Raw genomic sequence first — 27614 nt, 5'->3', positions numbered from 1 at the left:
GAAGATTTTGCCAGCTTGACCATACTGTTAATGCAAAGGAAACTTCTCATGGCGGTAGCCCCGCCATTTCTGCATACCAAAGCAGATATTATCCTTCGATCGTCCGATGGCGTTGATTTTCGCGTAATCGCGCTCTTTCTGAAACTCGCCTCGTCGTCTTTTGACTCTATCATCGAGCAAGCGGCACAGTCAAACCAGATCGAAGGTGATCTGCCCGTCGTGCCCGTGGTAGAAAACCACAGAGTCCTGGACATCTGGCTCAGATTCTGCTACCCTTCAACTCTTGCAGAGGATCCTCCTCTGCATGAATTTGAAGATATCATACCTGTGCTTGAGGCAGCCAGGAAATATTCTTTGAAACCGCTTGAGCACAAAGTTCGCCAAGCGCTTAAAAGCCATATGGAGAGAGAGCCTTTGAGATGCTTTGCGATTGCAATGCGTGCCCAGCTAGATATCGAAGTCACACTCGCCGCAAAATATACTCTCCGCCAATCTCTCATTCCTGAGAGCGTTCCAGAAATCGACCTCATCACAGCAAAGGAGCTGCTCACACTACTCACCTATCATCAGAGGTGCAGCAAATCGTTGCAACCCTTGGGGGCGGATCTATCTTGGATCACCAGCAGTTACCCGAACGTGAATGCGACAGAATACCAATGGATCATTAGCGGCTCCTGTGGCTGCGAGTCCAGCAGTCGATTCTTGCTCAATGGTCAACGACCATTGAAATGGTGGTGTGATTACATGGAAAAAAGTCTGGTGTCTTTGTACGACAAGCCATCTGGCCATACGGTTCTTACGGGGGTCGGTGATACAGTCCGGGGTGTTCGAGCTATTGGTTGCTCGCGGTGCTGTTCAAATATCCTGGTAAATATGACGGGATTTGCCGAGCTTTTTAGCAGGAAGGTTGATACGTTGACAGCAAAGGTGATTTGATGGGTTGTTCCTTTGCTAGCAGCGCATCAGGCTCACAATATCGCAATTGAAAAGGTTCATCTTGATATGCTCACCCTAACAAGGGGGTGGATGAAACAGAGCGTGTTCTGGGATACGAAGAAGGGCGGGAAGGGCGGGAGGGGCGGGAGGGGCGGGAAGAGGAAGAAGTGAGGGAACTCTCAAAACTACTCTACATACAAGTTGGCATACAGGTTGTATATAATTGTTCGAAGTAGTCTGTCACTAGTCTCGAGATCAAATTGTACATTATGGAACACTGCAATACCATCGACTGACCAATGTACTTAGTAGAAGTCGAATGTCATGCATTCATGTCTCAGTGCCAAACTCAGGTGATCACTGATGTGCATGCCATTCTAAAACGCCTGCTTTGAGAAATTTGTGCCACAAGACAAGCCAGGCGCTGATGACATGCTAGCACCGAGCTGATTATTGTCCTGAAAGTAAGCGAGTTGCTCATCTACATATCAGATGAATAAGGGGATGAATATTTTGTCTCGTGGTCATCAGGAGCAATTCGCGGAACTGGAAGATCAGTAAAGCAGGAAACGCCGTAAGCCGATTGATATATCAGCGAGATCGAGAAAAATACGATCATGGATTATAAAACGGGAATCAACGACGCACGGATGGTGCCCGAAATTACAAGCAGCTGCCTTGTGATCAGTGGTGGCTACCAGCATGATCAACGGACGTGTAGCAGGGGAATAGCTTGACACGGACTGGGAGGTGGCAACAGCTGCAGTCATACATGTGGTTTCACCGGTGACAGGCGTTTCATGGTGCGATAATTTACTCGAGGTTGACTTCGAATTTCTTTCTATCCTTAGGTCTGGGTTTGTTCCTTTTACGTGGTAGGGCAAGTCTGCGACGACATAGACGAACATCGGAGGTGTGGCGAAAGGGCCTATACGGAGGACTGCACGTGGACGTGACCCCAGGAAAGTGAGAGTACTGCTGCAACGATATGCAAAGGGTTGAGGATTAGAATAAGAGAGATTGTTCCTCTGGAATCTCTATGGTGTGTTGGATTTTTTGAAGCCGCGCGTTCTCTTCCTTCAGAGCCTCATATTTTCCTTTGTATTTGTCGTACTGCCAGTGCGAGGTGAATCAACAATACTTGCTGGAATGCACGTATATGCTTACCGCCACCTTGTTTCTGTGCGCACGATGCTCAAACTCTCTAGCTCTCTCCGCCAACTCTTTCATTCCTCCATCTAGTTCTTCTTTCTCCTTTCGTACATTTTGCGCGTCTCTTTGTGAAATTTTGCAATTTTCCCTCCACGTCTGCTCGGCACTCTCAGCGACTTTGCAGCACAGCAGATGAGCGCTCGACTTTGCGCCACTCGTTCTCATGAGTCGTGCATGTGCTTTTGAGGTCTGCATGCTGCGCCTTGAAGAAGGTCGTACTCCCTTTGCAGCTCCTGATGCTGATCGTCCAGCTCATCGCGTTCCTTGTTTCGCGCTCAACAAATTCCGTCGCAACTGTTCCAAACGCTTATTCAAGTGTTGTAGTCCTGCCGTGTTTTCTTGCAGAGGCTAGAGACGCGCCCCATAGTCGAATCCGGGTCGCCAGGAAGTGTAAAATAAATATCGATACCCGAATCTCTACGTGGAAATTGTGTGCTAGGTTGTGTGAGCGATCGATGAGGGTCTGAGAATATTTGAAATGCATCCTTGCGCTGGGTACGCTTGCGACAAGTGGGACATTCGAAAGGCGGAGATCCGGCTTGGAAAAGATTTTCGATGCATGTGTTGCAGAACCCGTGTCCTGTATACAATCAAGGATAATATAAATAAGTTGGACATATGTAGTCAGGATTTGCACGGATAACTCACCGCATATCTTTCAGGGGAACACCATCAAGGTGGATAGAGCATTCCAACAACAGCTCATCTGGCATCTTCCAGAACTAAATGGTGACCTTGAAAGCTGCATTTCCGCACACAATGCCACACATATCAACTACCGAACGGACTCCGTGTGCAATGCCCTAAGTTCAGGGCGATCGTCGAGTTGTTGTCAGTTGGCGAGAAATAGTATTCAACTCTCTAGAGGTGATAATGAGCTTGATAATAGTATACGCATATGTTTACCATGCCTAGAATTTAGAATTATTGGCAGCCTCAGTAAAACATATGTAGTGCACTGTGCCGCAGGTCGGGGGGCAGAAAGTGTGGTGGTCACAGTTAACGTGACTAGTGACTGACGCGTTACACGCTTTGTTTTGTTCCGGTCATCTACTAACTTTGCTACGGCCGTCGGCCGCAAGTTGCAACCCAATTTGCAACCCGTCACGGTGTATAAACAGCGTTACGGTCTTCCGTGTACTCTTATTAATTTTGCCATGAGCATCCATCTCACAGATCCAAAATGGTGAGTTCAAGTCACTAGCTACGATGTCCCACCATGCTAATAGTTCAATGACAGCACCATAGAACCAAATTACGAATCAACGATAACAACTTGTGCCTCAGTCCCCTTCGATTACGCTAAAGCAGGCATAATTTTGCTTCCAACTGATGGCGCTGGGTTTCGAATGTTCACGCTCCTTTCCCTTGCCTCCCCGTTCCTTGAGTCATCACCCACGCGCCTCTGCTAGCTATGTTTATGATTCTTTGTTCCCAGGTTCAGAATTTAAAAGACGCAAATTCCTTCTATTACAGGAGACGAGGTCGTCGGAAGAATGTGCAACATGCCAACACCGTCCTTTCTCGATAGCTTCTGACGTTTAATAGACGTTTTTCTCTTGACAAGACTGTCGAGGTAGCTGAGAATACTCCATAGCGCTAACCTCCGTTTCAATTAACAAGTTTTTAGTTCGGGCGCTGCAAGTCTCGAGGGACTTTGAGTTGCCCTCACTGAAATCTGGGGCTCACTGAGTCACGTATGTACAAGTCATTACGTGACTATAACGTCTCGATCACTACTTCATGTCCACCTTGATACTAAATGAACCTAGTCTAACCGGTGGAAGAATGTTCTCGCATGTAAGTCGTCCGTTGAACCTTAAGTCTACTAGTAAAGTTCATGAGTTGTTGAAATAATCGTGCTAGATGCTCATACCACGGAGAGGGATCGAGCTATAGTCTCCCACATCAACTTGAAAGTGGCTGTTGCGCTTATAGACACTGGTCGGAATGTCACTTCTTGCCACAGCCCCAGTTTCAATATCACGACGTGGCTTATCTTTTTGCGTATCTCTTTAATCACCGTCGCGTATGCATCTCGCTTTGCACATACACAGGTTGATTTGAACATCAACGTACAAAAGGGCCACGAGGCCAAAGAACACACTATGTATGTACTAATGAATGCCGAATGCAGTGGTCTGCGCCCTAACAGGCCTGCAAGCGCATGGCCAGTTCGATTCTCTTAACTTTCTCAGAGCCTCTTCATCATCCCACACACATCCCACAAATTTCAAGTTTCAACTGGTGAGTTCAGCTTACTAGCTACGATCGGCCATATTCATAACACCACAAAGATCATAATCGCCAATGGAATTACCAACACAAACTTGTGCTTCAGCCCCATTCGATCACGCTAAAGCAGACGTTATCTTACGATCAGCTGATGGCGTGGAGTTTCGAGTTTTCATGCTCTTCCTCTCCCTTGCCTCTCCGTTCTTCGAAACATTGTTTGGCCTCCCTCAGGCTCCTGACGGTGCTTCCGATCAAGAGATGAAGGATGGCTTAGCAGTCATCGCCGTGTCTGAGGACAGCAAAACTCTAGATACGTTTCTCAGGTTTTGCTATCCATCGACGCTGGCGGAAGATCCTTCTCTTGACAATCTCACAGAGATTCTCTCTGTACTCGCAGCTGCGAAGAAGTACTCACTAGACCTGATCGAGAGAAAAGTATGTCAGGCTCTAGCGAATCACAAGGTTCTTGAGATAGACCCCCTTCGCTCCTTCGCCATTGCGAGGAACGCGCGGCTCAAGCATGAAACCATCACCGCTGCCAGATACAACTTACGGCAACCCTTAATCCCTGCGTTATTTGCAGAGATCGACCTGATCACCGCATCCGACTTTCTTGCCCTACTAACATACCACAAAAAATGCATTATATCCGCACAAGACCTAATGAAGAATCTCAAATGGATGACGGATCATTATGTCAATACGAATGGCTGTAGTTGGCTGTTCAATAATGGCTCCCACTATAACGGGCATTACTGCAACTGCGGACAGGGTACCGACGGAAGATTCTTTCCTTGGGGTTCCGCTCCACTTGCATGGTGGACAACATATATGCAGGAGGTATACGAGCTACTACAGGATAGCCCGTGTGGCGATACTGTGAGGACGGCAGCGGACAGGACAATCCAAAAGGTCAGAGGCAATACGAACTGTGGTGCTTGCCCTGGCCGGGTGAAAGAAGGCATGACGGAGTTCAGCAACTTGCTTGCTCTAAAAATAGAAGAGGCTGTCGCTCCGGTATGTACCTTGCTATACAACACGGACAAATTCTGATAGCTTCCAACAGATCGAGCTGGAGATGGACTTCTGATCGCAACTATCCTCATCCGTAAGGCAATATATAATACTGTGGTAAAACACTTATTTGACGTCATCTGGCAGATCATGTCTATAAACTTGTACCAGTACTTGGCCAGTACCGCCCAGTGTCCAATAATCACGACTCGGTCAGATCTAACAGTTGTACATTGAACTTGAATACCAAGGTGTAGTCTTAGGGGTTGCTTAAGGGAAGAATCGCGTGTAGTTGTGTAGAAATATGTCTCAAGAATTACGAATATTCCTTTCCTCCATGGGTCTCCGATAGCTTCCGGCTGGTAACTTTCCTGTTAGATTCTAGTACGACAAATGCATGTGCTGTGAATATAATAATTCAATATATATAACGTACACTGTGGGCAATATCTTCATCAAGTTTCTTCCACACCGCCCTTTGTTGTTCTTCCAGAATCTATCAATCGTTATTGCGTTCCCTCTACAGTCAAATGTAAGTTTAACTTGTCGCCTAGGAAGATATTACCAGCTTGACCATACTGTTCATACAAAGGAAACTCCTCGTGGCAACCCCGCCGTTTCTGCATGCCAAAGCAGATATCATCCTTCGATCGTCCGACGGCGTTGATTTTCATGTGATCACGCTCTTTCTGAAGCTCGCCTCGTCGTCTTTCGACTCCATCATCGAGCAAGCAGCACAGTCAGACCAGGTCGAAGGTGATCTGCCCGTCGTGCCCGTGGAAGAAAACCACAGAGTCCTCGACACCTGGCTCAGATTCTGCTACCCTTCAACTCTTGCAGAGGATCCTCCTCTGCATGAGATTGAAGATATCATACCCGTCCTTGAGGCAGCCAGGAAATATTCTTTGAAACCGCTTGAACACAAAGTTCGTCGAGCGCTTAAAAGCCGCATGGATAAAGAGCCTTTGACATGCTTTGCGGTTGCAATGCGTGCTCAGCTCAACGTGGAAGCCACGCTCGCTGCCGAATATACTCTCCGCCAATCTCTTATTCCTGCGAGTGTTCCAGAAATCGACCTCATCACAGCCAAGGAGTTGCTTGCACTACTCACCTATCACCAGAGGTGCGGGATATCGGTGCAATCCTTGGGGGTGGATCTATCCTGGATTACCAACAGTTACCTGAGCTTGAATGCAGCAGGATACCAGTGGATCATTCAAAGCGGCTCCTGTAACTGCGAGTCCGGCAGTCGATTCTTGCTCGATGGCCAACGACCATTGAAATGGTGGAGTGATTACATGGAAAGAAGTCTGATGTCTCTGCGCGACAAGCCATCTGGCCGCACCGTCCTTGCGGAGGTCGGTGACACAGTTCGGGGCGTTCGAGCTATTGGTTGCTCGCGGTGTTGTTCAAATATCTTGGTCAATATGACGGGATTCGCCGAGTTTTTTAGCACGATGGTTGATATATTGACGGCAGAGGTGACTTGATGGCTTTGTTCCTTTGCTAGCAGTGCATCAGGCTCACGATATCGCATTTGAAAAGGTTGATCTCGACATGGATTTGCTTAAACCCTTTGTTCCGGCCCGAGTTGCCCTATCAACGAAGGCTCGGAATTTCATGGGGGCGAGCGGTCTCGACGTTAATCCCTCCGTTGCGGGCCCGTCCTCGAAGGCTATCCCCCGGGCCGCGCCACCAATGAAGACTGCGAATACAAAGGATGGGAAGAAGAAGAAGAAGTAAACTCTCAAAACTACTCAGATTGTATAAGTTGGCATACAAGTTGCCGTATAGTTCTGAGTAGTCTGACACTAGTACATAGTCTCGAGACCATATTGTACATTCTAGAACACCGCGATGTAACCGACTTATGTACTTTAGTAGAAGTCGAATGTAGGCCTAAGGTTCTTTCCATCCGACGACGGTACCAGGAGGACCCGAGGTAGGAAATTTAGCGCCTTGCAATTGTATTGAAACTAATGTGTAAACGAACGCCGCCGAGGCTCAGCTTCATCGAACGCATAGGCTACTGTACACTTATTTGAAGACTATCGACAAAGTCAATCCAAATGAAAACGAAGAGGAATTGAGATTTTCAGAAGAACATGGTTAATGGCCGCGAGCGAAACCCGAATCTCTGACATGCATAGCGCCTGTAAACGTGGATCAATGAGATCATGGCATGAGTGAGCAAGACAGAAATTCATACCACTTCAAAATGTTCAAAGCGATCCGAGCCAAGACCAATCCCCAAACACGGACGAAGAATCTTTCACCCAACCCTCTATAAACGTACTCTTTCCATGTTCTCGACTCTTCTTCTCCAGCCCCATGATCTTTTTGGTAGTGCCCGCCCCGTGTTCTTCACAGAGTTGCTTCAGGATGATCCTCCGACTCAATCCGGGATATCCGCTCATGGCTTTGAGTATGTACTCTCCCATAGCATCAAGACCGGTGTCACTACTCTTCGTCATAACCCAACCGCGGTTGATCCGGAAGATCATTTTAGCTCCTGGATCATCGATCACAAAGCGAACTGCTTCACCGCTCGCAGTGAAGAGGAAGTAATCGACATTTCGGTCGGCTTCAAGCATCTCGGCTTGACGGTCCGCAGCAGGGGTGCGTTTACCCTTACAGGGATTTACGCCAATGTCTCTGAGGCTCGTGAGATGCCGACCTTCCTTCTTGCCAAAGTCACGAATCATGTTGGCGGTGGGATCAGAGTCGCCGAATGCCCAAAGGGAGTCTCCCTTGGTTCCGCTTAGACCCTTCGATACTGGCTTCTTGCCACAAGTCCGTTTGTGGAGAGACCAGTCTTGTTTCTGGCAGGATCTAGCGGATGATGCAACATCATGAGGGAGTTATGAAGACAGAATTAAAGGACTTCTACTCACTGAGAACAATAATGTATCTCGAAGTTAAGTTTCGCTTTGCAAACACTGCACACCATGAAGCGAACACCTTGTCCGATTTCTTCTGGCGTCTTCGTGCAGTTCTCGCAGCGGACAAGAGGTTTATCCCTGAAAATCGTTTTGACCTGTGCTATAGCGCGAGCAACATATCCCTTTGTATTCTCCATGACGTGTAGGACCCCCTTCATCCCCCCGCTGCGATTGGTGATGTCACTTACGATTGACAACACTGAGGACATAATAAAATGTCCTGTTCATTCAATGTTAGACTCGCATGATGTTATATGAGTGGGAAACACTCGCCGATAAACTTATTCCTATTGATAGTCGCGACTTCGAACATAAGCTTTGTGCCTTGGGATATCTGTCTTCGAGGTGGAACATCCGGGGTCTCTTCCCACCATGGATTTGGCAAGGTTCGACGCCTGTTCCCACCATGGGTTTGGTAGGAATGCTGGTTGAAGGGATGACTCGGTTAACTCCAAGACACGAGCGAGAAAGTCGACGAAGGCCTTCCCGCCCTGCGTCAGAAGGTTCGAAACTGTGACCTCCGGGCAAAGAGCACGACAATCTTGCCCCCAAAACGTAGGTGCTTCACAAGCCCCCTTCAGGCCTTCATTTATATGTCTCTTCTTCTCCGCGACATTCAACAACAACCAGATGGTGTCAAAGTGACCTTCGTCGAATAGGTTACGCAGAATTTTGGCTACGTTATTTTGGACACTGCGAAGATCCTGGTGGAAGAACTCCATGGCGTCAGGAGTGAAGCAAGAGTCATCTAGGAAACGAGACATCTCCTTGAGGACGTCTGCTGCGGTTGAAGATGCAATCGCCGCCTCCCACTCCTTATCCCACTTGAGCGCGTCTTGCTTAACATCAGTGATGTTGAATTTCTTGGACAAGAGTGGAGGAAAATCTTCAGGTGTCTTTACAGTATCGTCGTCCTTGATTGGCGATGCCATCGCTAGATGATGAGTGACTTGTTTGCCGCTGGGAGGGTATGGAAGATCAGAGATGTCGACGAGACGCGTTTTATAGCTAACGCCCCATGATGATAATCGGATGCCATCATATCGATAGTCAATTGAATAATGATTCCATGATCAATCATGAATCATGATAGTCTATAAAGAGACAAGCCATGATCTTCCAGACGTAAAACCCGCGCTCTGTATGATGTAAAGAACTTACTTATCACCGGGTATATGCCACCCGAGTGCGTCTTGCTCGATTTCAGTGATGTTGGCGAAGAGAGGAGGTCGATCTTTAAGTTTCTGTGGCCCTCGGCTGCCAATGCAGACGATGACTGAGCACTCTGAGCTGCAGAGCGTATGTGAGATCTAGACCAGACGCGTTGAAATATCATGACAATCGGATACCGTTATATCGATATAGTCAAATAGCAAGCATGGGCAGTGGAAAGTAGTTCATGATCAATGATGTTAGTCCGTAAAGAGAAGGTCACAGACGTAAAAGCCTGCGCTCTATAAGTTGCGGATAAGCAAACATTCCTATTTTGGCATCTGCTCCTCGAAGAGAAGAGAAGTCTGACAGCGTTGCAGACGAGAAAACCAATTTTGGCAATAGAGAAAGAAACCAAATTTGGCAATAGAGGAGAAGGCCAAACTTACGCCCTGTGTGTATGAGGATAAAGAACTTATCACCACCGCGAGGCTCGATGCGGTCTCATGACTCACTTCGAACTTTCCCCAGAATGTTGATACAGCGGCCTTGTCACAATACAAACTGGGTATCGAGTCTGAATTCTACATGTGCGTAATATCACAGCATATATTCATTCCTGATTTGGGACTCCGTGGCAGAACTGACGATGTACTGAAAGCGAGCAAGTCACACCTACTCATTTTAAAAAGGGGTTCTTGCACTCACGGTAACAATGCATGCATGAACCCAGAACAGGTAAAGCAGAAAAACGTGACAGAATTCGATCAACATATTAACGACACCGAGAAAAAATTGACATGGTCATTTAATCGGTAGCGGTGGTTCCATGGTGGCAATGATCATGCCTTTGAACTTCTCACTGTCCTTGGATCTGAGTGACTTGAACCTCGCTCTTTTTGTTACGGAGTGGGGCAACATATCAAGTCTACGAGATACATGAGTACCGGGGGTATAGTCAAGCGAGTATAATACCCTTTTATCCTCGACGGCCGCAATATCCACAACAGGGGGTCGGTGGGAAGAATGTTGCCTAGGGTGCTGCTGAAATGGTGTTGCATCGTGGTCGATGGAAGGAGAACGTTCGAAGAACAAGAAGCGATTAATGGCCGCACGTGGACGTGAACTCAAGGAGGCGAGAGTACTGTTGCCACGACGTGCAGAGGGCTGGATATAGACATGGCGTGTTGCGGAGTATTGAGAGCATGAGGTCAGCATAAGAGCCAACTGATATGATAACGACCCACATGAACGTGCCCCTGCGTGCAGTCAAAAAAAATGTGATTCAAGTATCCTTGAGCTGTCTCGTAGTATTAACCTGGAATGTCAAGTTACGAGCATCGAAGATGTTGAAAAACACGTCACATACCTCCAAAAACGGCTTGTCAGCTACGTCCTATACGAGTTGGAGATCGATGTGCTCTATCATTAAAGAGCCATGAGGTGATGCACGCTTTCGATTCATCTTTTCGTAGCTAAGAAAGAACACTATCAGTATAGAGTGGGCAACGTACTCCGAGTCAGACTCACATTAAACGAGACCAGTTTATCTTATTATGACATGGATGTCCCACAAGTGCGCAATGTGGACATTGCAACCCGTTACTAGCAGCTTTCCATCAGCGGAAAGAGTTACACAATACACGCCAGCGTCGTGGCGAAGGGGTTCACAGGTAAATTTGTGTCGAGATTCCACAAATGCACTGTTCGATCGCGTGAAGCTCTTGCTACTAGGAGCAAGCTAGCAGAAGGTCATTGTAAGCCAAGGAGATGGCCAACAATTGTGATGAGCGACGGTTCAACCATGGGAGTCCTAATTGAGCCAACGGAGACAAACTTCTTTGCATCCGACGTCCAAACCGTGACCGTAAAGTTTAAACTGGTCAACTATGTTCAATTGTAGAGTGGCATCCCACATTCGCATTGCATTCTTCTTGTATCCATTGGTCACAATCTGTCTGGAATCGGGCGAATAGCTCACAGCGTACACAAATCTATGTGCCATCTTGATTGGACCAAACATGATAGTTTCGCCGCTCTCTACAGACCCTTACGGTTCCCTCATCTGATCCACTCACAACTCGCGCACAAATCAGACTCCAACTCGCGGACAACACGTTTCTTGTGTGACCAGTCCATTTTGCACTGATCTTCCCGGTCTCGGAGTTCCACAACCCAACCATCTCATCACTTGTAACAATGTCGCCTCTGGGAGATAATGCCACGGCGATCACCCCCACTCCATCTTCTTTGTCTCGCCAATCGTCGCCAATTTGTAAACTGCTCTCCGGATTCCACCCTCGGAGCGCGCTGTTGTTTGAACATGTGATGAGTCGTTGTTCACCAAGCAGGTCCACAATACCTCGTACCTACTCGGTACAGTCTCTTGGCATCTCCTGCGTCTCACTGATGGGGGAAGAGTGTGTTATTGCTAATGCATCTCCTGTTTCAATGATGGGGGTGGAGGCTGTAATCTCTTACATCTCTAGCATCTCACTGATGGGGGAAGATGGCGTCATCACCAATGTCTCTTGAATCTCAATTGTGGTTGAAGAAAGATACAGTGTCGATGGTTATGGATCCGTGTCATCCCTTATGAATGGAAGCACAATAGAAAACATTCACGAGAAGCTTGTTAAGAGAAATTCGAACCTGACCTACAGGCACAGGGATCACCTGCTATGGCGAGGTCCTGTCTTTCACGAGGAGTGTCATGTCAAGTATCATTCAATCGTCGAGAAGGAAGGTGGGCAAGGGTTCATTTGAGCGCCTACTACTGACTACCGAGGCCCGGGCACGTTCGGTGTGTTATCCTCATGTTACTTCACCGCTTGATGTTGTGCAGGCAAAGCGATCAAAATTGGCGCATCTCCTTAATCCTATGCTTCTTTGATGATGGTCGTGACTAACAGATGATAGGTGCCACATTTCCGTTTCTCAATTCTCGAACTTCTTTGCAGGACAGTACCGCGAGGCATGCTACAACTACACATGCTATGCAGTGAAATCATCACCTGATCGATTCAAATATCACGATTCTGGTAAGCCCCGATGCACCATCAGTGGGCAAGGAAGTTCAATCCAGGCTACCCGCTGCCCTGCTGCATGCAAGGGACTATCGAGGAATCAATTACAATAGTATATAGGTGGGTACCGTTCGTTTCAAAGTTCACCCATCAAAACATTCGCATCTAGAGTTGACTTGAAGCTCTTGAAGAATCCGACAAATCTCTGCTGATGGAACAAATGTCTTCGCAGCTTTCAACAATTATGCCTGACTGCACATGCGCATCACCACCCTTTGACCACCCAAAAGCTGATATTATCCTGCGGTCCTCAGATAGGGTTGATTTCCGCGTCTTCAAGCTTTTTCTTGCCCTCGCCTCCCCGCTCTTCGAGACTATGTTTGAACTCCCCCAACCAGCAGTTGGGACGAGTGATGATACAAAGGATGGTCTCCCTGTCATTCCCATGCAGGAAAATAGCAAAATATTAGACACTTTCCTCAGGTTCTGCTACCCCTCCACATTGGCGGAAGATCCCTCGCTTGATAATCTGATAGACATCAAAGCTATCATCGGGGTTGCGAAGAAGTATTCGCTGGACCTGATAGAGAGGAGGGTTTGTCAGGCTCTAGTTAACTCCAAGGTCCTCGAGGCAGAGCCTCTTCGCTGCTTCGCAATCGCCCGGAACGCACGGCTCACACATGAAACCATCACCGCTGCCAGATACACCCTGCGACAGCCCTTGATTCCCACATGTTTACCAGAGATCGATATGATCACCGCGTCTGACCTTCTCGCTCTGCTCACGTACCACAAGCAGTGCAGCGTTGCAGCAGCGTCATTGCTTGTCAACTTGGATTGGATGACGAACCATTACAGCAATCCAAGCGGCTGTAATTGGTTGTTGGACACACGGCGAGTAGATAGATGGGGAGCATCATCAGAGCCCCCAATCTGTAAATGCGCACGGAGTCACGAAGCCAAATTCCAGTTGTGGAAATCTGCTCCGTACTCTTGGTGGACTACTTATATGGAAGAAACATTCGAGTTATTGAGGGACACTCCCTCTGGCGATATCGTGAGGTCGGAGGTAGAAAAGACGATACAGAAGGTCAGGGATGTGGGCTGTACCACTTGCTCCGCCCATGTCAAGGAGAAGATGGAAGAATTCAGCAACTTACTTGCCCTCAACGTCGATAAGGCAACGGCTTCGGTACGTAGTATCTCTGTATAGGCATTGCAACACTTCTTAACATCTTCGATGACAGATTAAACTAGAGATTGACCGTGACTTCAGACTGCCACCTGTCGTGGGTTCCGGCCCGCCGAAAGAAAAGAAGAAGCAAAGAACATAGACTAAGACCTCGAACAAACCCCCTTCAAGTTGGTTCCACTATTCCTATCACCTTCAGTTGGTGTTAACATCCCCGCTCCGGCCACGACCATTGAACGAGACCCATCATTCGAGACGAGAGAAATCTTACATACAGTATATACAGCATGTTTTGTCTATCATAGGGCTTCTCCCCAACGGACAATAAACAAGTATTTTTTTAATAAAAAAGGGTTTCGGCAACCACAAGTTCACGACCCCGCTTCCGTTGTTTGGGCAGAAGTAGTACTCAGCAGTTCACCACACAAGTCCTGAAGCGAGCAAAAGCTGTGGGTTTCAAGCAATATTCAGGGTATGGCACCGTACGACCGATGGTCTCGCTAAGTACGGCACGAAAATTCAAGCAACCTTGCTGCCTCAGGCAACCTTGCTAGTACTCCGGCCTGTGCCTACTTCGCAAACGACAGCTGTCCTGCCGGACCGTCGGCCTTGCGCTCCCAAACGCAAGGAACGAAGATTGAGGAAGAGGTGTCAGAAAGGCTAGACACGAAAGTTCCAAGCAAGTGATAAAAACTTGCTGCCTCAAGTGTCCTTACTTAGAGTAAGTTACTCTGGCCTGCCCCATGCTATGCATATCCTGCTGGTCCGTTGGCCTTTCGCTTCCCTTTGGCCTTCGTCGCCTTGATGGCGGGTTTCGTGAAGAGGTTCTTGTCAAATGGCAGCAGCCTCGTAGACCTTGATCCCGTCTGGTACACTCGAGAGTTCATGCACATGGTTCGGTATAGGGTCTTGATTAGCAAGGAAGTCATTATACAGTCGGCGCAGAGCAGCCGCGACAGCCTCTCCGTAGAACCACATCTCAATGTAGCCCGAGATAACGCACAGACAGGATACAGAGGGCAACGAACATTTGATAAAAGGGTGATCACGAGCAAACAAAGCCTTGTTAGGTACAACATCCAACTCGGGGCGTAAACGACAGAAGTGCAACAGAAGGTATTCGGCAGAATCAAGACGAGTATGCTCCTTCGGGACAAGGGCTGAAGGATGTTGGCGAGCCGCCTCTACGACGACAGGCGCGGGCAAGTCAAGAAGGGATGTGGTCTTCGGGAAAGAAAAATTACGCAGGATCATCGCTGACCACGATGTCATACAGCTTCATCAGGGGTGCACGTAGTACAAAACGCCAAGTCAGTGGGAAGTTACATAGGATTCAAGAAGGAATATCAAGGAGATGTGAGAAGTAAACCATCAACTTATTCGTCGTCACTCTGATCCCCCAAAAAGGCTAGAATGCTCGCACCCGCAGTTTTCTAAGGAACATCATGATTCCAAAGACAAGAACATAGGAAATGATTCACGAACCTTCCTCTTGAGTGGTGGGTCCTCGTCCTCATCGTCACTTCCTGGTCCCGACTGTTCATCCTGCGATTCCCTCTTTTCTTTCTTCCTTTCCCGCCGGCGTTCTGCCTCTGCGAAATCTTGCACATCCCCTAATACACCATGTCACTATAAGCTTGGTTTTCAACGCGAGTCGTTCCAAGTACATACTAAGTTCTTGTGCGAATTCTCTCTCTGCTTTGATGGTCTTTGCTTTTTCCAGAGTGAGGCGACCCGTCATTCCTAAGTCCTTGAGAATTTCTTTCAGTCGTTTAACTTGGCCTGACGGTGTATCCAAATCTGCGAATTCTTTCTTCCACACCTTGCGTACGCCACAAGCAACCACTATAGCCTACGCAAAAATCAAACCACGTCTCGCATGTGTTAGGTAGAGACACTTCTACCTTGAGTTTGGAGACAGTCTCATCACCCTTAGATGACCCTCCTGCGTTGCTCTTCTGTGTCTTCTTACGTTCTGTCGAGGCTTTCTTGTTTGAATCCTATACATTGTCAGAAGTAGCACAGAACACCGATTGGGAGAGATAAAAACCTTTTCCTGTTTCTTCCTTCTTTTCTTCGGGGGTTCATCGACGACTACTGACATATCAGTGTCATTCTCCTAATTGCCTATTAATTGTGTGAAACGTAGGTCATAAAAATGGGACACACAGGTTCGCTGTGGGGAAGTGCATGTTTCAGAACGACGGGTTCCTGAGGCTTTGAGGTGGAAGAACTTGCTCCGTGCTCGAGCTCGTCGACCACCTCATTTTTCGCATTTTGCTTGGTGGATGACTGGTGAGGAGAACAGTTCACACAAAATACAGAAGTGAAAGGAATGTGTTTCACCTTAGGTTTAGATAGAGGTTTCTCCTTTGAAGGCGATTTCTTAGGTGACAGTATTTCTTTCTTTGAAGACGTCACAACAGATTTGGATGCATGCTTAGCATCAGCCTCGTCCCCAGAAGACTCGACAATAGACTGTACGTAGTGAATGAAGAAGACTAGTCGCAAGATAACAGAATTTCAACTCACAGCTGATTTATGTTCCTTCACAACGGTTCCGCTGGTCAACTTCTTGGTTTTGGATGCCTTCTGAGAGCGCTGTATGCCATTAGTGACGTAGGTATTTTGAAGAGATTGCGCATACTTTGGGGCCAGAGGGTTTCGTTTCATGCTCGCCCTTGCTTTTCGGAGGTTTGACTTGTTTCTTCCGAGCTGAAACTTCGTCTTCAGACATTTCAGACGCTTCAGAGTCCACTATAGTCTAGAGGTAACAGAACAGGGTTCGAGTGGCGGAACATAAAGGAATGCCACAAAAACTCACAGAGGACTTGGGCACTTGCTTTCCTTTATTGTTCTTCCCGGGCGACGCCTTGGGCTTAGAGGCGCCTTTGCGAGGTTTGACAAGCTCTTCGTCGGCCCCTCCCTTGCGTTTCTTTGAGGTTTTTGGCTGGCTCTCTCCATCATCTTCCTCATTCAGTGGTGTTGTTGAAACATTGTCCTTCAGAAAGTTAATATTAGGAAAGCAGGTCAATGTCCGGACGTAAACTCTGCCTTACCAGATAGTCGACGACTGTTTTCTTGATAGACGTCTTGTACTCTTTTGCGTCTAAAGTCCCAGGTGAGAGGTCAAGGCTTTCCTCTAACCGCTCACGCACAATGCGTACGGTGAGCTTGCTACAATGGGCAATGGGTATGAGTCGCGACAAAGTTACAGAATACGGTAACAAAAATATAACATGCCTCAATTTCCCCTCTGCACGAGCTTCTTCTAATAGCTTCGTAGCGGCTTGCTGTATTCTCTCAGTACTTGGTGTGGCCATTAGTCGGCACTGCGCAAGAGGAGTGATGCTTTGCGGATGAATGACATTGATTGCTCGTTGGCACATACAATGAATCACGTGGTGCCAACGCGAACCGATCGCTGTGATCCGGGGGCCGGATCGGGTAAGTGTGATATCTATCCGCGCATAAAACTTGAAGCTTCAAGACAAAGAAAAGTCATTCACACTATACGGGCGCCCGAACAAATATATATCTAAGAAACCTATAACCTATAGCTTTGCCTTAGTCGACACTAGGGAAGCGCCGCGCTGCAGTATCTTCGCTGCATCTGACACCATCTCATCCACAATCTGCTGAGCAGGCAGCACTTCATTGATAAGTGCTGCCACTCTTCCTATTAAGAAGGTTCTAGCCTCTAGCGACTTCTCTGGGTGTTGTTCAAGGTCCCAAGCCGCAGGAATAATACCCTTGGATGTAAGTTCCTTAATCTCCGCTTGGCGATTGGTATTCCTAAAAAGGACGTTGAAACAAGAGGCTAAACAGTGACAAGGTAGAAACATACCAGTCCTCGACGTACGGCGTTCTCCTGACTCGGAGGGGTCGTCCGGTAAAAATCAGGGTCGTGACGGCGTCCTCGTATCCTGCGGTTACGAGCGCATCTTTGTGTGCCTTGGGCGCATTTGCTTCCGTGGATGCAACGAATCTGGTGCCTACCCAGACCGCTTGTGCTCCCCACGCCAAATTTGCGGCGAGTCCGCGCCCATCATACACCGCACCAGCACCGATAACGTATACCGGCTTCTTTGTCAGCGGAGAGACATGTCCGCGACATGCGTCAACGACCGCAGGAATAAGGACTGATGCAGGGACATCGCCTGTGTGACCGCCGCCTTCCCCGGCCTGAGCGCAAATTAGATCAACTCCCATTGCAAGCGCTTTCGGGACATGTTTGGGATGTCCGACCATCTAGGGCATCGTGAGCACACCGCCCTCGTGATATAAGAAGAAACTCACGTTCATGACGGGTATACCTGCGCTATGTAACTTATCGACTACCTGCCTTGGCGGCACACCGACAGCGCACACGAAAAGAGCCGCTTTCTCCTCGATAATGATATCAATGAGTTCATTTAGTTTCCCATTTTGGTAATCATACTGCAGAGGATTCAGCGCCGGAGAACTGACACGTAGCACAAGACTTACGTTTGTTTTCCTTGCATTCCCGCCAACCTGGGGGATGAGTAGGTCAACCCCAAATGGTGCATCTGGATTCTTCAAGTCCTTCTTGATAGCTTGAATCTGATGCGGCGGAGTTGTATTTAAATGTCCATGTGAGCTCAACTCTCGCAGCGATACGTACCTGCTGCCTGAGCACCTTTGGGGTATAGCCGTGCCCACCGATAACACCCTAGTCCACCTGCATTCGTCACTTCAGCTGCCAGTTCCGGACCAGCCGCCACATTCATGCCTACAGAGTCATAAGAATCCCTGGAGGGTAACACTAGAGTTATGACACGAACCTGCGAGCAATATGGGATGTTTGATCCCAAAAAGCTCGGTGATTGGTGTAGATATGATGACAGACATCGTGTCAGATGGTGGAGAGAGAGATGGTGGATTTCAGAACGGAGACGACGTGAAACTCGTTTGAATCAATAACAAGGGCCGGTGAGCGCCTGTTATGCCATTCAGTAATCATGTGCATGTAGTGTTCCGAGTCGGAAATGTATGCCTCCGGTTATTAGTAGCCGAATCATCCGCGTAAGGAAATTACCATGCCCACCAACTCCCACCCCGCTTACGGGTACTGCCGCGCAGTAAAGTGAAAATCATGCGCCATGTACAAATCATCTCAAGTTATCCTGGTAGGTATATGACAGCAATGGAAGGGTGTAAGATATATGAATGAGTGTGTGCGTGATATACATGAGATAGATGTCCATGTCAATGAATAATGCCCCCTGGACAGTCGGTCGACGCAACAAAATGAGACATCTAGATCAGGAAGGGCTTTCGGTATCAGGTGGAGGGGACTTGGTACCAGACTGCATTAACCGGCGGAGACGAGCCAGCTCACTCGCCAAAGTTCTATTTGAACAAATTTCGTAAGGCCAAGGTGTGGGGTAAGAAAGAAGTACTGCGTACCTCGCAGTCTCCACTGCCTCATCGCTTTGATGAGATCGGAGTTCAACCTGTGCCTTCACTTTGATGATCTCCTCGCGGAACTCTTCTTCGATCTCTTTCCTGATTTTCTGCTCTTCATTTTTGAGGTCTTTCACAGAAGCTTGCTGACGTTGCGCCTCCTTCATCTCATCTGCGAGAAGCTTATACTTCTTGCCAATTGATTCGGCTTCTTTTTTTAGCTTGTCCTCGCGCTTCCGCATCTCTTCACGAAGTCTATCGGTATCATGCTTCCAACTCTCGGTCATGCTTTTGATGCTATCCCGCAATGTAATGTACTCGCGTTCAGCCTTCTGAGAAAGGGCCGTTGATTCAAGGAGAGCAGATTCCATCTCGCGCAGGGACTTTTTGGAGGTCGCGGTCTCCGTTTTCAGCTGAGATTTTAAGGTTGCTGCCTCGGCTTCAGCTTTGCGGGCCCGCTCAAGAACCTGCAATTGGTCAGTAGAGAAGTTATGATAAGGCTGACTAACCTCTTGTAACAACCTCTCCTTTCTCGCTACAACATTGTTAAGACCTTCATTTTCCAGCCTGAGGCGTTCTCGGCCTTCTTTCAAATCCTCGGTCTGTCGTGTCAACTGTGCAACAGTCCGCTGTGAGAGACGAAGCTGAGACTTGGTGTTTTCCAAGGCGTTGCGAGCATTTATAACACCGGCCTGGAGATCTGCCAAAACTTTAGTCGTCCCCCCAGGTGTAAGGGAGATACGTCTATTAGGAGATGATGGAGCTTGTAGCGCAGAAGTGGAAGCATTCAAATTGTCTGAGTTATTGCCCCCATGAATGTCAATCGGTAAAATTGCTGGCGAGGAGTTAAGAGCTGGAGAGAGACCATTGTCGGCTAACGCACGGGCATTCCCTAATAGTATTAAGTCACCACGTTCACAATGAGGGAAATCCTGGTTGCAGGGGAGGTAAAGAAAGACTGACCTACGGAAGCTACAGGTATCCCTAAAACAAGAAGTTGTTAGCATAACGAGGCAACAAAGGCACGGGTGACGTACGACTCAGTGTACGCGTTGGACTAGACATTCGTTTAATGTTCACTGCAGGTCCGGGACTGCCGCCGAAATCCATGGGGATACCTTCGCGAATTCCATCACGTTTCATTATTGGTGTCGCACTTTCTCTCCTCGGGAGCGGAAGGTTTGACTCGCGACCAGCGAGGCCTTGTAAAACATCAAAACTGGAGCGACGTTGCATTTTTGGAGTTGAAAAGCTCGTAGTGTACGACACAGGACAAGGACTTATATCCAAGACGTCCTCCGACGAGGGTTGTGGAGAGTGAGAGGGTGCCATAAAGCCAGGTGGGAGCGGGCGTGATCCACGCAAAATAATATTTTCCAAGCTGTGTAGCTGTGCCTGTTGATGCCGAATAGAATGCTTCAAGGTCGACATTTGGTTACGAACGACCACTATGAAATAGAACGAACCGAGATAGTTGAATGAAATCTGAATGGACAGGTGAAGGAGTTATACCTGTATCGTTTTGGGGTACTGACGGGCTCGAAGCGCGTGCAGAACGCAGGGAGCCGCGTGAAGAAGACCTTGACTCGGAGAGCGGACGAGAAGGAGAGTGCAAAGAATTAGACATGCACAGGCAATATGGATATCAAATGGATCGTGATGGAGCCCTTGTCCGCAAGAAATAATCAAAATTTCAGTTGTTTCAATGATTTAAGGCGCTGCCTTTAAATCAGCGGGTCCAAGAAGACCCTGTTAATGCTCTTGAGATGCAGCCAGAGCTGCTGTAGGCTGTGAATAGCGTTGGTAGTTGGCCCGAGGAGTCTGGTCCTTGTTTATCTCTGTTGTGATGTGCCAAGAAGGACGCGGTCACGTGGCTGTGGACGCGTTTGTCCAGTTTCTACTTGAAGCTTGTTTCACGACAATGAATCTCTTTCAATCCAAGTTTCGTCTGTACCACTAACATCTGACAGATTGCTCCAACATGGCTGAATGTGGCATCTGTTTAGAGGATATCAAGAAGCCTGTCTGCATTCCGTGTGGTCAGTCCTATTCCGATTCAGACTTCTGCATGTGATGACCTGTTCATGTCATCTAGGTCACGTTCACTGTGAAAAATGCCTACGCGCCCATATAAATTCCGGAAATGATGCTTTGAAATCTTCGTGCCCATCATGTCGGGGCATATTCCACATTGGTATGTTTCATGTTGCGCGAGGAACCCTCTGCTCAGACTACTATCATGCAGCTATGCCTGATCTATCTTTTGTTCCCAAAAAATACCATGACTTCATGGTTCCCTGCGTGCGCAAGTTGTACTTAGATATTGCATCTCCTGCTCCGTTAGTTGCCGAGATCGAGCAACTCAAAACACGCGTCGCTGCGTTGAGTAGAGATCGGGATGCTCTGATGGAGAGATGTGAGGCACACATGGCAGCTTCTCGTCAGTATGCCACAAATGAGAAGGACGCTCGTTTGGAAGCCAAGGCTGCTCGTGAAGCCACCAGCCGGCTGCAGGTGAAGTATGATGCTTTGGAAAGAGAATTTCTGGACCAGTACGTCTTCTACCAATGAACTTACATCCTGTTGCTGACTCGCACCAGTTCATTCATGTCCCAGACATCTCCCGACGGCCGAAAACGTAAAGGCAGGGAGAGCGTCGATAACTCGCGCATTTCCTTCTTCCAAGAAGAACTTGTCACCGAGTCAGACGTGAAGCTCGAAGAGCTCCCTGATGTACTCGACTTTGCACCTTCACGCCTGAAGCGTGCACTTCCCAGATCAAGCGTGGCTTCATCCTCGCAGCGCGAACGATCCCACGATCCTCCTCCTCGTTTTGTTAAGCGTCAGCGGCGCGCAAGACATTCAGATATTGGCCCAGAATTACAGACTCAGATGCCTGCACCGTGCGAAGGTTGCGAGGAGTGTCACGGAATCTACAGTCAGTAAGATCATCTAGACAAGGTCACATGGATCATGCCCTCTCACTTCTCTGTACAGTGTAGATATTAATACACATGTATTGATATTTTTTTGCAATGATAATATCTACTTACCAGTTAATTGGGCCGTCCCACACAATGGCATAGATTCATTACTGGGTAGACTAGGGACTCGATACTGCCAGCCTACCAGATTATTGTATCGACCATATCGTAAGTTAGCACTCGTCCGTAGTTATATAAGCCAGGCTAGTCCAATGTGAACTAAGTATGAAGCTTCTGACATTACATACTGAGGCTTTAAGTGGCGTTGATAAGATCAGCTATCGTGCGTAAACCCTCGAGATTTGGATTAGCCTTGAATACAAAGATAAGTAAAGTAGTTCACATTAATGGACATCACCGTGACTGTATGCATCCATTTTTTCACTGGCTGAGACACCTAAACACTTCCTTCTTAGCAACCTCCTTTTTCTGTCTATCGAGTGACTGGATCGGATCATCATATGGGACATATTGATACATACCTCCCCACCCTATCGCCTCACCCCTGAAGTCACAAATGCCCCAGTATGGACCCTCACTACACCCACTCGCCATTCCTGCCGCTATTTTAGACGGCATTTCGATGAGAATGAGACCAGTGCTTTCAATATATCTACACGGATATACTTACATGTGGTATCGTTTAGAAGAACACCTTGATTTATAAAGGGTTCTCTAGGGTCGAAGGAAACAGGACACGTCGCTCCCGGAAGTACTTATCTGATATTCGCTCGTTCCTCGGCCTAGATCTTATCGATCATCACCTATCAGGAAAAATTCTCATGGGGGAAAAAGACCCCAGCCACCCGACCTGCGCATCATGTGCTATGGTCCCAACTCAAGTTCACGCGTCCTTGTCTGACTGGAGAGTCGGGACCCGTGGCAAACATGGCGTCCTGACTGCCGGCGAGATTTAATCCTGTTGATCCATCCGTTCCTTCTATCGTTAGCCGACCGAAATCGATTAAAATATCGGCCAGTTGTGAGTGCATTCCCGCGACCTAGTGGCGACACACACTTGGGTATGTAAGATATTTGATATATCGCGTCGGCCACGGTACCTTGAGGCGGTTGTTTCAATGAATCGTCAGTACGTATACTCCGAGTCCGTCAGTGATCGGAACGGTACGTACCCGATGCGTAGTGTTCTGGACAGAATTCTGCCATATATAGGGCAGAACTGACACCGTGACTGACAGGCAGAACCTCCTGGGCAGATTGTCACAGGCAGAACTCAGAGTTGGAGTGCGATTTTTTCCTTGATTCTGCCACCTGCCACACTAACAACAAAACATGGTTTTGCCAAGCTCTGCCAGCTCTTCCGGCAGAACTCCAAGATAGTTCTGCCCACGACACTACCAGCGATGCGACCGTGACGATAATCTGGGGTCTTCTGCAGCTGTACTTGATTCATGGGTATATCCTATAGTAGTAAGTGATGTGGCAGTCCTCTGAACACATAGACTGGAAGCATCTTCATCTACAAATTAGTAGCCAAAACAACTCATCATAGTCGTGTCACGTCTTGACGGGATATCACCGTGTTGATTTATTTCGAGGACTCGCAAGGCGCTGTTAGAGTAAGGTACTCTGGTCGGGGTCCTGCTGAAACTGCTCCTCGGATCAGGCTACTTGGAGCTTGGCGGTGGGTAGATCAGACAGGTTGGCCGAGACTTGTGTCAGAAATCGTGTGTCCAATTGTGCGATCTATGCAACCAGAACCTCGTGAAATGGGGATACAGTCACGGCGAAGGCCAGTTTTCTATGTCATCTTTGATGCCTTGGGCTCGTTGTTGACAACGTTAGAGGGAGTAGAAGAGGACGCGAGTAGTATACGTAGAAGGGGTATGTTAATGTATAACATAAGCACGTGCGTAGTATATTCTTTAAATTTTATCACCTTGCCAAGCCTCACTTTATTATGCGAAATAAATTGTATGTAAACAACTATTTAATTTCCCCCGGATGAGATAGAGCTCCGATACAGAGACAAAAGCTCAGCGCTCAGGATTGTCCGGCGGATTCTAGCCTATATGTATTCCTATACATAGCGTGCAAGAAACGCTTTTTGGTTGTATCAGCCTCCCGTTCTGTGTCAAGAAGGGAATACCCTTGGATACGGTATAGATAGCCAGAATCAAGATGAAGTAATAATGAAGGCCTAAAAGGCATGCAGGGCCATTGGAAGCGAAACAGACCACATGTTGGGGAGCACCGCAAGGCTGTTACCAAATTCTCTAATTCACTTCTACTCGCATCAAATTACTTATAAGATTCCGAATTGCACCTTTGTCATGTTACCCTTGCCTGCTAACCAGTCCTCACAATGCCCGGCGAAGCCAAAGCGCCATTCAATAATGCAAAGGCAGACATCATCTTGTGTTCTTCAGACAATGTCTACTTCCGCGTCTTCCGCTGCATGCTCGCACTTTCCTCTCCATTCTTCGAGGCGATGTTCGACCTTCCCCGACCAAGTAGGGACCACTGTAAAGATGAGATGTTTGACGGCCTAGACATGATTTGGGTGTCGGAGAACAGCAGGACACTCGACATGCTATTGAGATTTTGTTATCCGGCAGCGGTAAAAGATCCCGGTTTGGAGGACATTAATGACGTGGAGCAAGTCCTGGAGGCTGCAATGAAATACGGGATGGAAGATGTTGAAGAGAGGGTGAGGAAAGCCATGGTTACCCCGTCCCTCCTGGAGAGCAGCCCCGTACGCGTCCTTGCGATTGCATGTCGGTTTAGTCTTGAGCCAGAAGCCAGGACTGCGGCACGATATTCGCTTCATCACACAGCCCCAACACATGACTCCCTTGCTGCAGAACACCTTCCTAATAACGTCATTCAGGGCCTTGTCGCATATCGCTCTAGGTGCGGCCAAGCGGCCAGAACGCTTTGCGACAATCTGGACTGGCTGAAGAAGTCACAGACGCACAGTTTCTACGAGTGGTGGACAAACTGCTGTCCATGTAACTCAAAGGCGGACGTTAGGTACCTAATACATGGAACTTATCCGCGGGAGTGGTGGGCAGATTACATGGACAAGACATCCATTGCCCTGGAAGAATCTCCTTGTGGTGCAGTATTGACGAAAAACTTGGAAGAAGCTGTCGAGAGGGCAAATGGTTGTCCCTCATGTCGACGGCGGGCGCAAGACCAAATGGTTCAGTTCACCAAGACTTTTGCTCGGGAATTGGACAGAGTCATTGCCGAGGTGCGCGAATAGCGGAATTGCGGTTGTCGTAAGGATCTAAACTTGCCTCTGCAGATCACTTTAGATATCGCCATTTGATGCGGGGTCGACACGACTACCTGCACTGCACTTGCGCGTCAAAAATCAGTGGAGACCGCTAGGCTCAGCTATTTTGTTCAATCTATCACAGCTGAACCAGCTTAGAATTACCCTGTTATCAAGGACTTACTAGTAGAGCCAGTATCTGCTGTACGAGCACTTCTGGTGAGTTAAACATATAATAGATATTTAGACTGTAGAGAACTTTCCATCTAATGACAGAACAACAACCACTTACTGCACGTTACTTGGTATCGTGATCATCGTACAACTTTTGCGCTTTCCCTAGAAAACCTATGTGCAACACGTTCTTATATAATCTGGAAGCAAGTCGATGCCATCGAATGGTGAGAGCAGGATTATTTTTAACAGTTCAAGAGCAGATTAGAAATCAAAATTAAAACCAAGTTTAGTTAGAGCCATCCCAAAGGGGAACTTCAAGTCATTCTCGTTCACATGTTGTCTCAGACTCCTTCCACGCTGCGGGCGCTGGAAATGCTTGTCGCAGAAGTTACTGCAGGAAAGTTGTAACCTAGCTCTCACCGGAATCCTCCCACAATGGACACATGTACGACTTTGTACAAGTACACCAGCATCGAAGACGTTGAATCACGGCGGATACCAGTCGACGCTGGAGCCCCCTTTGACAGAGGGGATATCATATTACGCAGTGCGGACAATGTTGATTTCCACTTTCACAAGCTATTGCTATCCCTAGCATCATCTTTCTTTTCAAACATGTTCTCTTTACCTCAGCCAGACTCTCTCGATGATGCTGCGGACCGGACAAAAGACGGTCTCCCCATCATACCAGTGACAGAGAATAGCGTCATTTTGCAGAAGCTGTTGAGCTTTTGTTCTCCTGTCTACGACACAGACGTGCCCGCTCTCGAGAACTTGGACATCGTCATGTCTGTCCTCGATGCCGCCGATAAATACGACATGAAACGAGTCGGTATATTCATCGTTAGAATGATAACGGCTCCTAGGTTTCTAGAGAAAGAACCTATGCGGGTCTTTGCTATTGCATGTCGCTACCGCTCGGAGGCAGAGACTCTCGTGGCGGCGAGATATATGCTGCGTTTTGCAGTATGGGAGCCTGCGTATGTGTCTGAATTGGACTTCATCTCTGGTTCAGACTTCCAGCGGTTGGTCAAGTACCACACAAATTGCGGTCAAGCTATGACCCAGCTTACTCGTCTTTGGTCTACGTATCCCCTACCGTCACTCGACTGCAAGTTCTGTCGCAAGAAGGGGGTTTCTCGCTTGTCCCTCAAAGAATATCAAGATAGTGTCATAGAAGCACTCCGCATCCGACCATCTGTGGAAAGCCTTCTTAATCCCGAGTGGATTGACAGTATGGTTAGGAGGGCTGGCAGTTGTATTGGTTGTAGAGAGAGAGCGCCGAGGGCGCTTGCTGAATATGCAAAGGAGCTTGCCTTCCCGGTAATGGCGATTATCCTGGAGGTGAGTTCTCTCGCGTTTGACTGACTGCCTGTGATTTACCTCCTCGCAGATTCCCCTGGACATCGATTTTCGCTGATGATATTTATCTCACTATGTACTAGAGTCAGGTCACAAATAGTTTCATGCTTGGCACGCTTTCCTAGGCATATTGCAGTGGGCAGGTTCTCTTTCCAGAATTCCCTTTGCACGCAGGATAATGCTAATATCCGAATTAATGGGATTGTGATTTCGGCAAAATACAATAATTTGCAGCTGTGAGCAAATGTCTTTACCTCTATCCTGTTTTGTCATTTCACGTTATACAGCTTTCCCGATTTTCTAAATATTTCACACTGATGTGCACCCCAGGCGGGGTCCAGGTAAGCACCGCCGAGTCTGAATCGATCCACGCGCTCCCGATTACTTACCTGACGATGCCCCTCATGCGATGAAATAAATATCATCCTTGTCGCCCGTCCGAACTATGTGCGTCGGCAAGATTGATCATCGAACAACTGCAACTACTATCGCACTGCGATGACAATAGGATGTCATACTGCGATCCTCCGAGGAGTGATAACGTCCATTTTTGTATCCTGCAAGTTTTTGTCACATGCAAGTCCTCGATTTTAGGAGTAGATCCGACCCATGTCCCTAAGGTATGGGTACGGCGCACTTATTCCGAAAGTGGATGGTCTCACCAAAAGTTATAATACATACACAAGACTACGATTCATCTCTTGTGGGAAAGAA

The 27614-nt window shown here is 47.8% G+C and overlaps 11 protein-coding genes across 11 annotated transcripts; 6 read left to right on the top strand and 5 right to left on the bottom strand.

Annotated features, from left to right (window-relative positions):
• Positions 1-48: 48 nt before the first annotated feature.
• Positions 49-1531, top strand: F5891DRAFT_1220691 (uncharacterized protein; the record flags this gene model as incomplete). The annotated part of the gene is made up of 2 exons (XM_041369409.1): positions 49-927; positions 991-1531. The coding sequence occupies 2 exons, from the start codon at positions 49-51 to the stop codon at positions 1105-1107; spliced, it is 996 nt and encodes a 331-aa protein (XP_041233541.1). The 3' UTR covers positions 1108-1531.
• A 2927-nt stretch (positions 1532-4458) lies between these two features.
• On the top strand, positions 4459-5436 carry F5891DRAFT_1135799 (uncharacterized protein; the record flags this gene model as incomplete). The annotated part of the gene is made up of 1 exon (XM_041364799.1): positions 4459-5436. One exon carries the CDS (start codon positions 4459-4461, stop codon positions 5434-5436), a length of 978 nt encoding a protein of 325 aa, XP_041233540.1.
• Positions 5437-7619: 2183 nt separating this feature from the next.
• Positions 7620-9271, bottom strand: F5891DRAFT_938647 (uncharacterized protein; the record flags this gene model as incomplete). Its single annotated transcript, XM_041374184.1, has 4 exons — positions 7620-8157; positions 8292-8538; positions 8607-8655; positions 8711-9271. The coding sequence occupies 4 exons, from the start codon at positions 9269-9271 to the stop codon at positions 7620-7622; spliced, it is 1395 nt and encodes a 464-aa protein (XP_041233539.1).
• Positions 9272-12616: 3345 nt separating this feature from the next.
• F5891DRAFT_221111 (uncharacterized protein) lies at positions 12617-13883 on the top strand. Its single transcript, XM_041370968.1, has 2 exons — positions 12617-13709; positions 13765-13883. Exons 1-2 carry the CDS (start codon positions 12729-12731, stop codon positions 13849-13851), a joined length of 1068 nt encoding a protein of 355 aa, XP_041233538.1. The 5' UTR covers positions 12617-12728; the 3' UTR covers positions 13852-13883.
• A 657-nt stretch (positions 13884-14540) lies between these two features.
• F5891DRAFT_1180979 (uncharacterized protein) lies at positions 14541-14963 on the bottom strand (the record flags this gene model as incomplete). The annotated part of the gene is made up of 1 exon (XM_041365998.1): positions 14541-14963. One exon carries the CDS (start codon positions 14961-14963, stop codon positions 14541-14543), a length of 423 nt encoding a protein of 140 aa, XP_041233537.1.
• F5891DRAFT_997994 (uncharacterized protein) lies at positions 14616-17088 on the bottom strand. The gene is made up of 12 exons (XM_041378475.1): positions 16953-17088; positions 16769-16886; positions 16534-16710; positions 16357-16473; positions 16242-16310; positions 16056-16187; positions 15879-16001; positions 15760-15828; positions 15614-15709; positions 15381-15561; positions 15195-15322; positions 14616-15142 (listed from the first exon to the last, which is right to left on the bottom strand). The coding sequence occupies exons 1-12, from the start codon at positions 17030-17032 to the stop codon at positions 15086-15088; spliced, it is 1347 nt and encodes a 448-aa protein (XP_041233536.1). The 5' UTR covers positions 17033-17088; the 3' UTR covers positions 14616-15085.
• Positions 17046-18697, bottom strand: F5891DRAFT_997992 (2-nitropropane dioxygenase). The gene is made up of 6 exons (XM_041378474.1): positions 18515-18697; positions 18393-18462; positions 18198-18330; positions 18009-18149; positions 17557-17960; positions 17046-17504 (listed from the first exon to the last, which is right to left on the bottom strand). Exons 1-6 carry the CDS (start codon positions 18579-18581, stop codon positions 17264-17266), a joined length of 1056 nt encoding a protein of 351 aa, XP_041233535.1. The 5' UTR covers positions 18582-18697; the 3' UTR covers positions 17046-17263.
• Positions 18698-18828: 131 nt separating this feature from the next.
• F5891DRAFT_997989 (uncharacterized protein) lies at positions 18829-20954 on the bottom strand. The gene is made up of 6 exons (XM_041378473.1): positions 20649-20954; positions 20174-20584; positions 20100-20120; positions 19646-20028; positions 19140-19603; positions 18829-19082 (listed from the first exon to the last, which is right to left on the bottom strand). The coding sequence occupies exons 1-6, from the start codon at positions 20761-20763 to the stop codon at positions 18995-18997; spliced, it is 1482 nt and encodes a 493-aa protein (XP_041233534.1). The 5' UTR covers positions 20764-20954; the 3' UTR covers positions 18829-18994.
• A 93-nt stretch (positions 20955-21047) lies between these two features.
• F5891DRAFT_220969 (uncharacterized protein) lies at positions 21048-22366 on the top strand. Its single transcript, XM_041370967.1, has 4 exons — positions 21048-21175; positions 21232-21330; positions 21382-21688; positions 21737-22366. Exons 1-4 carry the CDS (start codon positions 21118-21120, stop codon positions 22080-22082), a joined length of 810 nt encoding a protein of 269 aa, XP_041233533.1. The 5' UTR covers positions 21048-21117; the 3' UTR covers positions 22083-22366.
• Positions 22367-24202: 1836 nt separating this feature from the next.
• F5891DRAFT_220953 (uncharacterized protein) lies at positions 24203-25746 on the top strand. Its single transcript, XM_041370966.1, has 2 exons — positions 24203-25337; positions 25392-25746. The coding sequence occupies exons 1-2, from the start codon at positions 24447-24449 to the stop codon at positions 25413-25415; spliced, it is 915 nt and encodes a 304-aa protein (XP_041233532.1). The 5' UTR covers positions 24203-24446; the 3' UTR covers positions 25416-25746.
• A 127-nt stretch (positions 25747-25873) lies between these two features.
• Positions 25874-27278, top strand: F5891DRAFT_1135784 (uncharacterized protein). The gene is made up of 2 exons (XM_041364798.1): positions 25874-26882; positions 26932-27278. The coding sequence occupies exons 1-2, from the start codon at positions 25974-25976 to the stop codon at positions 26956-26958; spliced, it is 936 nt and encodes a 311-aa protein (XP_041233531.1). The 5' UTR covers positions 25874-25973; the 3' UTR covers positions 26959-27278.
• The last annotated feature ends 336 nt before the right edge of the window (positions 27279-27614 follow it).

This window comes from Suillus fuscotomentosus (genome assembly GCF_016647785.1).
Source record: "Suillus fuscotomentosus strain FC203 chromosome Unknown F5891scaffold_2, whole genome shotgun sequence".
Taxonomy (NCBI): Eukaryota; Fungi; Basidiomycota; class Agaricomycetes; order Boletales; family Suillaceae; genus Suillus; species Suillus fuscotomentosus.
Note: the sequence above shows the minus strand (reverse complement) of the source record. Positions and strands in the feature narration are given on the sequence as shown.

Coding starts and splice junctions, on each gene's coding strand:
- F5891DRAFT_997992 (XM_041378474.1), bottom strand. CDS start 18,581: ATGTCTGTCATCATATCTACACCAATCACCGAGCTTTTTGGGATCAAA. Junction 18,150..18,197: donor GGAATGCAAGGAAAACAAAC/GTAAGTCTTGTG, acceptor AATCCTCTGCAG/TATGATTACCAAAATGGGAA. Junction 17,961..18,008: donor CAGGTATACCCGTCATGAAC/GTGAGTTTCTTC, acceptor ACGATGCCCTAG/ATGGTCGGACATCCCAAACA.
- F5891DRAFT_220969 (XM_041370967.1), top strand. CDS start 21,118: ATGGCTGAATGTGGCATCTGTTTAGAGGATATCAAGAAGCCTGTCTGC. Junction 21,176..21,231: donor GCCTGTCTGCATTCCGTGTG/GTCAGTCCTATT, acceptor CATGTCATCTAG/GTCACGTTCACTGTGAAAAA. Junction 21,689..21,736: donor GAAAGAGAATTTCTGGACCA/GTACGTCTTCTA, acceptor GACTCGCACCAG/TTCATTCATGTCCCAGACAT.
- F5891DRAFT_997994 (XM_041378475.1), bottom strand. CDS start 17,032: ATGGCCACACCAAGTACTGAGAGAATACAGCAAGCCGCTACGAAGCTA. Junction 16,474..16,533: donor AGCAAGTGCCCAAGTCCTCT/GTGAGTTTTTGT, acceptor TGTTACCTCTAG/ACTATAGTGGACTCTGAAGC. Junction 16,002..16,055: donor AACCTCTATCTAAACCTAAG/GTGAAACACATT, acceptor TCTCCTCACCAG/TCATCCACCAAGCAAAATGC.
- F5891DRAFT_221111 (XM_041370968.1), top strand. CDS start 12,729: ATGGAACAAATGTCTTCGCAGCTTTCAACAATTATGCCTGACTGCACA. Junction 13,710..13,764: donor TCGATAAGGCAACGGCTTCG/GTACGTAGTATC, acceptor CTTCGATGACAG/ATTAAACTAGAGATTGACCG.
- F5891DRAFT_1135784 (XM_041364798.1), top strand. CDS start 25,974: ATGGACACATGTACGACTTTGTACAAGTACACCAGCATCGAAGACGTT. Junction 26,883..26,931: donor TAATGGCGATTATCCTGGAG/GTGAGTTCTCTC, acceptor ACCTCCTCGCAG/ATTCCCCTGGACATCGATTT.
- F5891DRAFT_997989 (XM_041378473.1), bottom strand. CDS start 20,763: ATGTCTAATTCTTTGCACTCTCCTTCTCGTCCGCTCTCCGAGTCAAGG. Junction 20,121..20,173: donor TCCAACGCGTACACTGAGTC/GTACGTCACCCG, acceptor TTCTTGTTTTAG/GGATACCTGTAGCTTCCGTA. Junction 19,083..19,139: donor GAGGCAGTGGAGACTGCGAG/GTACGCAGTACT, acceptor TTGTTCAAATAG/AACTTTGGCGAGTGAGCTGG.
- F5891DRAFT_220953 (XM_041370966.1), top strand. CDS start 24,447: ATGCCCGGCGAAGCCAAAGCGCCATTCAATAATGCAAAGGCAGACATC. Junction 25,338..25,391: donor TGGACAGAGTCATTGCCGAG/GTGCGCGAATAG, acceptor TTGCCTCTGCAG/ATCACTTTAGATATCGCCAT.